The sequence below is a fragment of the Caloenas nicobarica genome, chromosome 2 (genome assembly GCF_036013445.1).
Source record: "Caloenas nicobarica isolate bCalNic1 chromosome 2, bCalNic1.hap1, whole genome shotgun sequence".
NCBI lineage: Eukaryota > Metazoa > Chordata > Aves > Columbiformes > Columbidae > Caloenas > Caloenas nicobarica.
The window spans coordinates 144,262,856-144,276,136 of NC_088246.1; the positions used below are offsets into that span (position 1 = coordinate 144,262,856).

The 13,281-nt window shown below is 39.1% G+C and overlaps 1 protein-coding gene across 41 annotated transcripts in view; it reads left to right on the forward strand.

Moving 5' to 3' along the window:
- RIMS2 (regulating synaptic membrane exocytosis 2) overlaps nt 1-13,281 on the forward strand; it is a 479,246-nt gene that overhangs the window by 261,797 nt on the left and 204,168 nt on the right. For 11 of the 41 annotated variants that reach the window (XM_065627833.1, XM_065627834.1, XM_065627837.1 and 8 more), the window contains one exon: nt 6,572-6,619. The exons of the other annotated variants lie outside the window; for them this stretch is intronic. In XM_065627833.1, coding sequence (XP_065483905.1) covers nt 6,572-6,619 — 48 coding nt within the window. The remainder of the gene's footprint in view (nt 1-6,571; nt 6,620-13,281) is intronic. 41 annotated transcript variants of the gene reach the window in all.

Here is a 13,281-nt window from a genome sequence, read left to right on the forward strand (position 1 = left end):
ACAGCAAATATTGTTGATAGTGGAAACAGGGTGGAAATAAATATCTTTTGGCTGAATCTCATAAAAGATTAGGCTGTCAAAAAGTTTAGGTTCCTAGCTCCCAGCATGAAATTCAAGATCTAGAGTAAGCAGCTCACATATCCAATGCACAGACACTGTGGAATGATGATCCAAATAGAAGTCACACAGAAATTACTTCCTCTCTTTCTCAGTTTCAGAAACAAAATCTTCAGGCGTTTAAGATTAGAATTTATTAGTAAAGTCAGTAAGTCTGTTGATTTTGTGCTTACTGTAGTTTGAAGTGAATAAGAATAGTATCAGGAGATTGCAGGTATATTCTAATTTACTGAGAATAACAGAATTCACAAGGTTATGTGTCTTAGAATGGCATATAAATTTAGTGTTTAACTGCAATATTCCTATTTTTAATTATTTTTTATATGTTTCAGGAGATAAATGCATTTATTAATAAGTTTGTAGCATTTTTTCCATCTAAGGAAACCAAACAATGCCAAGAGACATTTAAAGATCTTTCCTACATTTTTTCTCTTTGTATTCCCTTATATATTGTATGCAATTATATACAATACTCCCTACTACACAGTATCTTTGTTTCCCTCAGAGAGCAACTGATATCTGAGGATGCACACCTCCAGTTGACTGACAGTGAAGTCAGTAATTCTCAGTAACTCTCTAACTTAAAGTGTCACTGTCTCAATGTGGACACCTAAAATTAGTAGACAGTTTGAAAATGTGGACACCTATCTAACATCAGCAGCTAAAGAAAAATTTGAAATAGCTGTATTTCATGTTAACAAGTTAATGGCACAACCCAGCTTCTGCTGCTGTTGGCTCAAGGCTTTGGGAATTTAGTGCTAAACCTTCTGCTTTGCAAAGAAGGGTGGCTGTCACAGTGTCTGAAGATGGTGTGGATACATAGCAACATGGCACCTAGCAAGGCACATTGAAATGGCTAGACTAAAATACATTTTTAGAAAAAGATTATTGTGAGACTAGTGAACTGTTCTACAGGAACAGTTTTTTTCAAAACAGCAAATATTTGTAGTTTCTTTTCAATCTGATATTTTAAGTTAGTTTTGAATGATCACAAGGGGTTTTTATACTTTTCAAATTTGGGATTTATGTGTCTGGAAGGTATTGCAATGAATAGTTTTTCCTTCACATTTAAAAATATCGGTTTCTCATTTTATAACTTTGAAAAGTTTTGAAACTTTGGAAGAATTAGTGAAAAAAATCCCCTCCTTGTAGAGTTGGAGATGTTTTGAAAAATGAGAGTGGATATGAGATTTTCTCATTTTGCACCTTTAGCAAAGGTGAAAGAATAGGGAAAAATTGAATTAAAAAAATCTCCTCAAGTTCCAAAAAATTTTTTAGTTATAACATGACAATATGGACAAGATTCAGTATTTGGGTTTTCCATGTTTTTCATCAGCTTTTTTCTGACAGAACAGTTGATGGAACACTCATTCATTCCAAATAGCTGAATAAGATGGAAATGGAAGGAAATACTAAGTTGTGAATATAGCCAGGAGACCTGCGTGGTTAAACAGGGAACTGCTGGGCAAACTCAAGTGGAAGAGGAGGGTTTACAAATCATGGAAGGAGGGGCTGGCCACTTGGGAAGAATATAAGGCTGTTGTCAGAGGATGTAGGGAGGCAACTAGGAAAGCTAAGGCCTCCTTAGAGTTAAACCTGGCGAGAGGGGTCAAGGACAACAGGAAGAGGTTCTTCAAATACATGGCAGATAAAACTAACACCAGAGGCAATGTAGGCCCACTGATGAACGGGGTGGGTGCCCTGGTGACAGAAGATACAGAGAAGGCAGAATTACTGAATGCCTTCTTTGTCTCTGTCTACTCTGCCGGAGGCTGTCCTGAGGAGCCCCGTACCCCTGAGGCCCCAGAGGAAGGCAGGGCAATGGAGGAGTCTGCCTCAGTTGATGAGGACTGGGTTAGGGAGCAATTAAGCAATCTGGACATCCATAAATCCATGGGTCCAGATGGGATGCACCCGCGGGTGCTGAGGGAGCTGGCTGAAGTCATTGCTGGACCGCTCTCCATCATCTTTGCCAAGTCTTGGGAAACGGGAGAGGTGCCTGAGGACTGGAGGAAAGCAAATGTCACTCCGGTCTTCAAAAAGGGCAAGAAGGAGGACCCGGGCAACTATAGACCGGTCAGCCTCACCTCCATCCCTGGGAAAGTGATGGAACACCTTATCCTTGGTGCCATCTTAAGACATATCAAGGATAAGAGGGTCATCAGGGACAGTCAACATGGCTTCACCAAGGGGAAGTCGTGTTTGACCAACCTCATAGCCTTTTATGAAGACGTAACAAGGTGGATTGACGATGGCAGAGCAGTGGATGTGGTCTACCTTGACTTCAGCAAAGCATTTGACACCGTCTCCCACAGCATCCTCACGGCAAAACTGAGGAAGTGTGGACTGGATGACCGGGTAGTGAGGTGGACTGCAAACTGGCTGAAGGAGAGAAGCCAGAGAGTTGTGATCAATGGGGCGGAGTCTGGTTGGAGGCCTGTATCTAGTGGAGTGCCTCAAGGGTCAGTTCTGGGACCAATACTGTTCAATATATTCATCAATGACTTGGATGAGGGAATTGAGTGTACTATCAGTAAGTTTGCTGATGACACCAAGCTGGGAGGAGTGGCTGACACGCCAGAAGGCTGTGCTGCCATCCAGCGAGATCTGGACAGGCTAGAGAGTTGGGCGGGGAAAAATTTAATGAAATATAACAAGGGGAAATGTAGAGTCTTGCATCTGGGCAGGAACAACCCCAGGTTCCAGTACAGGTTGGGGAATGACCTATTGGAGAGCAGTGTAGGGGAAAGGGACCTGGGGGTCCTGGTGGACAGCAGGATGACCATGAGCCAGCACTGTGCCCTTGTGGCCAAGAAGGCCAATGGCATCCTGGGGTGTATTAGAAGGGGGGTGGTTAGTAGGTCCAGAGAGGTTCTCCTTCCCCTCTACTCTGCCCTGGTGAGACCTCATCTGGAATATTGTGTCCAGTTCTGGGCCCCTCAGTTCAAGAAGGACAGGGAACTGCTGGAGAGAGTCCAGCGCAGGGCCACAAAGATGATGAAGGGAGTGGAGCATCTCCCTTATGAGGAAAGGCTGAGGGAGCTGGGTCTCTTTAGCTTGGAGAAGAGGAGACTGAGGGGTGACCTCATTAATGTTTATAAATATATAAAGGGTGGGTGTCACGAGGATGGAGCCAGGCTCTTCTCGGTGACAACCAACAGTAAGACAAGGGGTAATGGGTTCAAGCTGGAACACAAGAGGTTCCACTTAAATGTGAGAAGAAACTTCTTCTCAGTGAGGGTGACAGAACACTGGAACAGGCTGCCCAGGGGGGTTGTGGATTCTCCTTCTCTGGAGACATTCAAAACCCGCCTGGACGCCTTCCTGTGTAACCTCACCTAGGTGTTCCTGCTCTGGCAGGGGGATTGGACTAGATGATCTTTCGAGGTCCCTTCCAATCCCTAACATTCTGTGATTCTGTGATTCTGTGATTCTGTGAATATAATTGGGAATGTGCTCTTTATGGTGAGCACCCAGGCAGGAGATCAACTGCAGAGCCCTGGCAGTAGATGGGGACAGGTTGCTCTTTGTGGAAGTGGAGGCTCAGTTGACATTCTGGGCAGTGGTGGCTGAATTCAGACAGGGGTGATGAATGAGAGGGAACAGATAACAGGCAAGATTTTGGAAGTATTTTCTGTAGTTTCAGACAACGCCATGTAGTCTTGTCGGGCTGTTGTTAGGGCAACTGTAGTTAGTAGGCTGTGAAATACAAAAGTTGTGGGCAGAAGTGGAGATACCTACAGCTCAGGTGGAGGTCTGAAGTGTCTGAATAAATACTCGGGTATATACATCCTGATTCAGACACTGCTATATATCCTTCAAGGGTTTTTATATTGATAGTGTTTTGGAATGTATTTCTTTATGTTCAGTAGGGTTTTATCCAGTTTAGCCACAGTGATGCCTTTCTGTCATTCAGGGATGTCTTTCTCTGTCCATTCAGTCTTCTGTGTTTTCCTCTATATTGGCATTGATCTGTGTACCTGTTTTCTTCTGTTGAGGTTACAGTGACACTCCAGAGCTGGCTAATAGGATTTCCTATGAAGCAAACCATCTCACATAGCAAGGGAATCTTCTTTCCATTAATAATTATTCTACCCAAATACATATTTAATTGAACAAATTACATGCAGTTAGAGGAAATTATTGTGTGTTATAATTTACTAAGGTATACAAAAAATTCATCTGTATTCTGTGCTATTTATTTTATGGCATTTTTGATCCATGTTGTTCTTTCAGGAGAGCATCTGTTATTGCAATTATTGTTTTATTATTATTTGCTTTGTCTGTTTCCTGGTTTTATGTTATTTTTCACTGATTTCTTTTTCCTTTAATATCATTTTGAAAAAGTTAATATTTGTGTATTGGTGCCCTTCATTGCTGAATTCTGGCCACTTTTTCGATACTGTATGACAAGTATAACTTGGAATGATTTTGCAATAGTTAGGTTTAGAAACTGATAATGTGACTAGAAGACCATGTAAATGGATACAGGTACAAAATTACAATATCTTTTTTTTGTACTGGTGGAAATTCTAACAGAAAAGGAATGTCTTTTATAAAACTATTTCCTTGTGCAGCTGAACCACAGAACCACTTCAATAGATTTTACGTACATATTGATTTTATAAAGCAATAAAAATACAGTATATTAATTATAGTTGTAATATCTCTGATGAAAAAGAAAGTGGATATTGTACATTGTGAAGGACATATGTCAGCATATTGGGGTGATGAGGTCTATTATGAGACATGCTCTGCTTCCCTCTTCCATCCTTTCCTTTTCCCCTTTCTTTTCTCCCCTTTCTACCTCTACACAAATAAATTACTCTTGCTCTACTGTCAAAACCTGGGAAGTCTGAGGTAGTGCACACAATGTGCTTATTGCTCTCCATTTTCCAAGGCAGAATATATCAGCAGAGGGTCCTTGGTGAATGGTGGGAGATATTCTACCCCTATTAGGATTGCAATATTCTGGTTTATCTGTATTTCTCTTGTAATATGGAGCAGAAGCAAACTGAAGATCTACTTTTATTGTATGTGAGTAGGTCACATTCTGGCACCTACCCATGGTGCTATGCAGTACTGCCTGGGCAGAGTGGGGGCAGCTGCTGCTCCTCACAGAGCACATGAGCACATCAGACAAAACCTGTGATCCAGACTGTCAAATTTTCTTATATCACCTCTTGCTTTGGTGTGAGAACAGATTACTTCACACATTTTATGGAACAGATTTCTCCAGCACATGTGCATGCCAAGTAAGCAAGGAGGGTGGCAGAAGCATCATCGCACCCCCTGTCTCCATACTTTGGGTACATTTCCTATGGAAGTGAATATTGAGTAGTAGCTTCTTTCCATCACTTCAAAACAGATCAATAATCTCAGGAAAACTGGGCAGGGAGATAAAGATGATTCAAATCTTGTCAGATTGGTGTGGTTGTTGTGACCTCCTCCCATGCTCCTCTTCCCCCACTCACTGGTCCTCTGAGGTATCAACAAGTGCTCCTGTTCGTGTCCATTCCCAGTACTCGTACCCTCTCTGTGCCACTCCAGTAGCTGTTGCCCTAAGGTGAGGATGGAGAGTGGTTGGTTGGAGTTTGTAGTTAGTCCAGCAGCTTACGAATGTTGCCTGTACTGGTGTAGTCTTGATGTAGCCACTGGAAGCCACAAGGCTGTATGTGGTCTGAAGTGTTACCTCACAAAAATACGAGTTATAAATGCATTTCTGTGTGCAATGCATCTACTGAGTTTGCTAAATGCTCTAATTCTGATTTCATGCAAGGGTTTTACGTGTGTACCATTTGTCATTTCTGTCATGATTGATAGAGAATTTAAATACATTGATCATACCTTCTCCCATGTAATGCTGTTACTGGATAGCACTAAGTTTCTTTTTTAAGTGTTTAGGAGGTCTTTTTTTGCAGAAATGCCTCTTAGAGTTGCAGAAAAGAGAAAACCTTTTACCTCACTTGCTTTACTCTAGAAAACAACCAAAGCTGTCAGTGTGTGAACTGTACTTGTGTCTGTTTCTGAATATGCACCTACAATCTTCCTGAAAGAGATGATCAAACTGAACTCATGTTTCCTACCCCACTTTTAAATCACACTTTGCTGACCTGCTCCTTTTTTAAATGTTATTTCTAAATCTATTGTGAATGTTATCTGTAGTCCTGTAAAGTGAAATCCTTGCTCCCGGGGAATCGGTGCCAAAATTCCTGCTGACTTCCCTGAGGCCAGAATTTCTATCACAGGGTTTTGATACGATTTGGTAACAGATTTGCAGATTTAATTTATGCGTTGCATTAAAATACTTGTGTTAGACAGATATGTTGTTGGTGTAAAGCTGTGTTTAAAGTAATAGTTGTGTGTCTTTGTTTTTACTTTTGGTCTTTTAGTTTCCAGCGTGTTGTCCTTTTTGGTTTTGTTTTATTGCTTTTTCTTTAATTTTGCTTACCAGAGCCAAAGCCTTAGTAGAAGAACAACGCCTTTTGTTCCTAGGGTTCAGGTAAAGACTTCGTCTGCCTGACAGAAACTAAAGTTGTGTTTTTTTCTTTCGTTTGTTATGGAAAATGCATAGTAGGAAAACGTTACATTATAGTCCGTTTTCCCATGTTTTAGTGTGTTGCTTTAAACCATATTAACAAGTTTCATGTCATCTCATGAGAAGCTTGTAAAATTCTGCATGGGGGTTAAAATATTAGATTAAAATTTAAAGAGACAACTAGGTTTTTGTTTGCTATTTACCCAATATTAAACTTGTACAGGTTTCAATAGTGATGATGGCTATGCATCCCACAAACAAAATGTGCGTACTGCTTAAGCAATAATCTTGTGCTTGAGGTGATTATACAAAGATGATGTCTCTTTAAATCATTCATTATCATTACTTAACACATCCTTTTTTGCATTTTCCAAGTAATAGTAGCACCTTGAGTGGAAGACAGGCAAAAAATTTGTACTTTGTGTAAACAAACAAATTTCTTGTGTATGAAACTTAATTATTGCATTTTAAAAGTACCTCGAAATAACCAAAACTCTATTTAAATAAAAATGAATTCTCCCATTGTGTTACTGAATTTATTTAGCTTTGGTATTCTGTCTAGGTACAAGTTTTTTGCCTTTTTTCATTAGGAAACTCCTAAGGTACCGTAAATTAACGCAAAAGTAGGTTTTACTAATACGTTACAATGTTTATCTTACTTTGCTGCATGTTTTTCTGTTTAAAAAAATAGAATACTATCTGCTTTTCTTACAAAATAATTGTATAGAGATGTTAATCTTTTGTGTGGGAGCTGTATAAATGTTTCTCTTGCTTGACGAATTGCTCAAGGAAGGATATAAAGGGTGATCTAGATGATCAGAATGAGATGACTAAATTTCATATTGAAATGGAAAAAAGATCCTATATATATACACTTATAAAGGAATTATAAATAAGACTGTGGGAAGTGGTTTGTCTATGACTCATATTTGATAAAGTACAATTTTTTTTGCTATATATTATTTCCCAAAAGTAGTCCTTACAACTGCTTAAATGTAAATACAAAAGAAAAAAGTCTAAGAAAAAAATTGAGATTAAAAATGTAATGTCTCAATAGTATTGTTTTAGGTTAACATATTATTATGTGCTACTGACATAAACTGGCTTCGTATTAAAAATTTAAAACATCCTTTAGCATGATTAAGAAAGTTGGCTTATGCTCATAGTAATGAAATCAAAGAGGGGTGCAAATTCAGTCACAAGTTGTTAAGTACTTCATAAAGGTAAATGTTGTATATGACATAAGTAGTTTTTTAATATTTATTTTCTTTTTAGATATCTGCAAAATAAATTAAGAAATTATGTGACAATTGATTGTTAAATTTAAAAAGGAAACATCTGCCTGAAATATGCATGTTTCATGAAATACTGTAATGTAGAAGTAACATGTAGTAGTTCCTTATTTTAATATTATATAAAATAATGAAATAGGCATAAATTTGTCAGTTCTACTTAGGCTAATGTCATCTAATGAAAAAAATATTAATTTGATCAAATGACTATGGAGCCATTGAAGAAAATAAAATAAGTGTAATGCTTGATAGAGAATATCCAGCAAGAGGTCAAAGTGCATGAGGCTTACTCTATCACCTCTGGGTGAATTACTTTTGATATTGTAGATAAGAATTGTCTTTAGCACCATTTTTGTTTCTGGACAATGTCTGTGGAGTCATTGTGGACCTCTCTAACATTTACTTGCAGAGCTCAGTAACAGTCAAAGCTAAATAAGTTTGTAACAAGAGCCAAATTTAGGACCTTGGCAACACCTTTACAAGTGGACTGAAAGAAAAAGTATCTCATCTGCTCACTTTTAGTAGGGATGGTATATAGTTTAAAATGGTTTAATTTAAGTTTACAATGCAGGCTGCAGAGAATAGAAATTCTCCAGTGATCTTTAAACAAGGGTATTAGAAGCGCTTCTGCAGCAGTGCACAACTCTGGTTACGTTTTGGCATGAGAAATTAGTCAACTCAGTGCTCTGAGGTGTTGCTTTTAGTTGTCAGGAAGTATAAATTACATTGAGGGCTGTCGTACGGCTCTGTCTGTAGAATTCCCCACAAGAATGAGGATCTCCTAACATTTCCGTTTGTACCTATTTGTTTAATTGCTCTCAGCAGCAAATACACATCTTTATTCTTGTTTGCATCTTCCTTACTTGTTAGTCTGAAACTGATCCTGGTGATAAATGTCCCACATTCTGGCACAAGTGCCTCTTCCACACTTCGCTCCATGTTGTGCCAGTCATTTTCTAGCTCTTGTATCACTGGATGATTTTAAAACTGAAATAATTATTTTATAATTATTTTTTCCCTACCATGCACATTCTCCTGAACTTTTACTGATTTTACAGTTCTTGGAAAAGTATGTATTTATTTCCTGAACTTTTAGATTCAGTTAGCATACTAGCAATTTTCTAACTTATAGAGTGCAGCTTTGCAATATCTTTGTAGGGAATGATCTGCTCTTTAATTTGTGTTTTCCATGCAATATCTCATTTACTTGGTGGAACCTCCTTTTTAGAATTGCCACAAAACCACTGTTTTTTTCTAACTTCAAAAATTTCAGACATCCTTTTTGCTTTAATGCAAAACATCAGTATATTTGATCATGTATAAAAATATATGCATGCATTTACTTGGCATTATTGAAATAAAGATGAAGCCACTAAAAAGAATTTTTTTAAAGGAATCTAGATTAGGGCAGCCTGAACACCTCCATAATTTTCTGGCCTTCATATCCTAGAAGCTCTTCAATTTGACAGCCTTTTCTTGTATTTTTTCCAGCATATCAGACAGCAACTGAAGCAGACAGCAATAACAGTTTGGTTTAGCAACCCTCAGTAGTCAGGAAGCTTGCCTCAGCTATGCTGAAGACTTTACCACCTCAGGGCAATTTCTGCATCTACATAAACTTAAGTCCAAATAAAATGATTGCTGTAAACATTTTTTAAATAAGCAGATTTTTTTTTTTTTCTTTTGCAATGACAGATCCTGCTGGTGCATCTCTTCTTTCAGAATAATGCAAAAAAGAAAGAAAAGTAGTATCTCAGTTTCAAAATATTACACAAATAAACAGCAATGTAGGTTACATGAAGAATTATGAAGAACAGAAGAACAAAAATGCCTGGCCAGCTGTTTCTCAAACCCAGTGGTGTTTGAGTGGTCTGTGGTGGTAGAAATCAAGCTGCAGGGCAAGTGGGGTCTCCCATTGGCAAAAGTTTTCTCTCTTTTCCATGAAATTCGTGAAACAACCCTTATATAACAAATAAAGAAACAAAATGTAGCATAGAATGAAAAACATAAAATATTCTGGTTTTAAAAGTCACTTAAGTTGTCACTTAACATATGGTGTGCCTGTATGTGCTGCACACAAAATAGCATTAGAATTACATTGTGAAGCAAACAGTTAAGTATTCATGAGACAGGAATATAAGAAGTGACAATAATAATATTACCTAGATTTTCTTAACTGATTTCCCTTATGCGTATGTATTAGAATATGGGTCCTAATTACATAATTACTTCTTTTCTAGAGCTCTGACCCCAGTCAGAGCTCTGAATAAAATTTCTAGTTAAGATGAGATCTGAAAGAAAAAGGATGAAATGTAGTAAACAGAATTTATGTGCTTAATTTACATAACTCAACTTATGCTAGCTTCCAGTAAGTCTGAGGTGCCTTGGGGAGGCTCTTAGACTTGTACAGTTGAAGGAAAGAACTAAATACCTCAATATGTGACCTCAATTCATGGTGTGAATTGTAAAGTTGTCAAATGCAGGGACAGGAGCTGGACTTGATGACCCTTGTGGATCCCTTCCAACTCAGGACATTCTATGATTCTATGATCTGCAATGAGTTATCCAGCCCAAATAAAGGTCACATATCCCCATTAACTCTATTTGAAACTTGTGCTACTCCAGAGGGTGAGTCAATTCTCCAGAGGGAGGTGGCATCTTCTGAGGTTACAGAAGACCAAACAGGAATACATGATACCTGCATCCCCACTTCTCAGAATGCAACACCAGCTTTCAAGTACTGTTTTATGGGTAGGAGGCTCATTCCAGAAACAGGACATCTGTGATTTAAGCCCTGTTTAGACTGAAGAGACTGAACCTGTCTCTCAGAAGAGGGCTTTTATCCTGGACTTGTGGCACATTCCTTTCTTCTCTGGAGTATGAAGTCTCATCTGAAGCCGAGGTACTGTGTGGCTGTGTGATAGCAAAGAAAGCTTAATTTTAGTGTAGCGGATTCCAGACCTGCTACCCAGAATGTGTCTTGATATTGTGTCAGACCACTATTGGTAAGAAACCCACAAAGAATCCTATGGAACTGTGACCTGACCCTCATGTCTGTTGCCCCTGATGACTAACTTCATCACCTGACTGCATAGGAGGTCTTGTTTCTTGTGCTCTGCATGGCAGGTATTCTAACCTGGCAGGCTTTCTCAGGGAGTGCCACAGATGAACCACTCTATAGATGACAGACCATCTCACAGTTTCAGGATGTATTGAATAAAATGCCTGTTTGCCTGAATGTAGGTTATAATGTAAGTTTAGTAAAGAATTAGGTGCGCATCTGCCTGGGGAAGGAGCCTAGGGAAGGAAAGTATTACGAATATGTGTATGGCAAATAAGTTTCCAGGACCTCAACAGTAAGTGGAAAGATCTTTCGAAAGCATTCAAGTTGGATCGCCTTCTAAGTGAATTTTGGGTGCCTATATCCTAAATTTTCTCCACATTAACATCAGCCAGCAAGGTTTTCCTGTGGTGTAATTTATATAAGTTTATCTTTCCCTTTCCTTCACTGAGATCAGAATCGCATCATTGAAGTTTCTTAGAGTGTCTTTAAGAGTGTCATTCCCGCATGTGTAAAAAACTGCTGAATGGGGGGTTTGTTAGGTTCTGCTCTGTTAGTCAGCTGCTTAAGTCTTTCAGTGCTGAGCATAAGATCTGTACACTTTTGTGGGGCTTTCACCCTATGGACTGAATAATTCAGTGTTCTTCACTTTTTGGTGTTAGGAATCTTTTCTGCATCCAAATCAACAAAGTCATAAAAGAAAAATAAAAATCCTCATCAACTTTTTTGTTATAGGTGTGCTATCCTGTGTTTATTTCACAACATAAAATATACATAATATTCTAAAGGTGCAGTAGGGTTGTCCTGCATTTATTGATTAGGAATGGAGAAGCTATGATAAGAGTCTGAGACGATCAGTTTCTATCCAGGCATAATACACACCTCAGACTCCCATTCCAATGCTTTACTTAACACTCTAAATCAAGCTCCAGGGTCTCATCATGCCCGTCTCCCAGACAATGAAGAACATGCAATTAGTAAATACCTTTTGAAATGTTTTAAGGGATCCACCCCTTGATACACAAGAGCTCTGGTAAAGAAGAAAGGATGGAATCCCATCCTCCTGGAGTGCACATGGCTGTCTTAAATGGATGTCCTTTCTCTCCTTGTGAATAGAAAATACAAGGTTCTTGTTGGAAAATACCATAATATCTGAATATTGTCATAATATTTATGCACAGAAGAGTCAGAATTAAATCAGCCTTAGATCATTTTCCATGTTCAATGTGTTATTTTAACTCCTTGTTTCTCATTTTCTGTTCTAGTTCCCTGCCTTAACTTCTTCCCAGATTTTCTTTCATTCCATTCTCTCTGCAACATGTTTTCTGCCAGTTACAGAGTGGCTTTTTTTTGTCACTGCATTCCATTTCTGTCATTCAGTCTGGTTTTGCCCATCTTCCATGGTCCCTGACATTAGTGTCTCCATTCTTCACAGAATCACAGAATCACAGAAGGGACCTCAACAGATCATATAGTCCAATCCCTCTGCCGGATCAGGAACACCCAGATGAGGTTACACAGGAAGGTGTCCAGGCGGGTTTTGAATGTCTCCAGAGAAGACTCCACAACCTCCCTGGGCAGCCTGTTCCAGTGTTCCGTTACCCTCACTGAGAAGAAGCTTCTTCTCAAATTTAAGCGGAACCTTTTGTGTTCCAGTTTGAACCCATTACCCCTTGTCTTACCATTGGTTGACACTGAGAAGAGCCTGGCTCCATCCTCGTGACACTCACCCTTTACATATTTATAAACATTAATGAGGTCACCCCTCAGTCTCCTCTTCTCCAAGCTAAAGAGCCCCAGCTCCCTCAGCCTTTCCTCATAAGGAAGATGCTCCACTCCCTTCATCATCTTTTTTTCCCTAAGCTGGACTCTTTCCAGCAGTTCCCTGTCCTTCTTGAACTGAGGGGCCCAGAACTGGACACGTGTTCATGTGTTTCACCAAGAAGCATCCCATACCCTTAACTTTCCCAGTAATTCTAAAGCAGTTTCGGATTTGTCCCTTCTTCCTTCTTCTAACCCCATGAGAATCCAGTCCTATTCTTCCCTCTGTGGGGTTCTTCGTCCATTCTCTCACTCCCAGTTTCTTCCCTTCTCTTTGCATCCAAGTCAAATGACATCTGGGGTTATAAGTGTCTGTGCTGTATATTGGAGTGCTAGCAGTATAAACACAGGAGAGAGAGCCTTTTGGTGGTAATTCTGCCTCCCGACCTTTCCTGTAACAAGCCAAATTACAGAGAATTACAGGAAAAATATGCCTGTTGTGTACAAGGTTT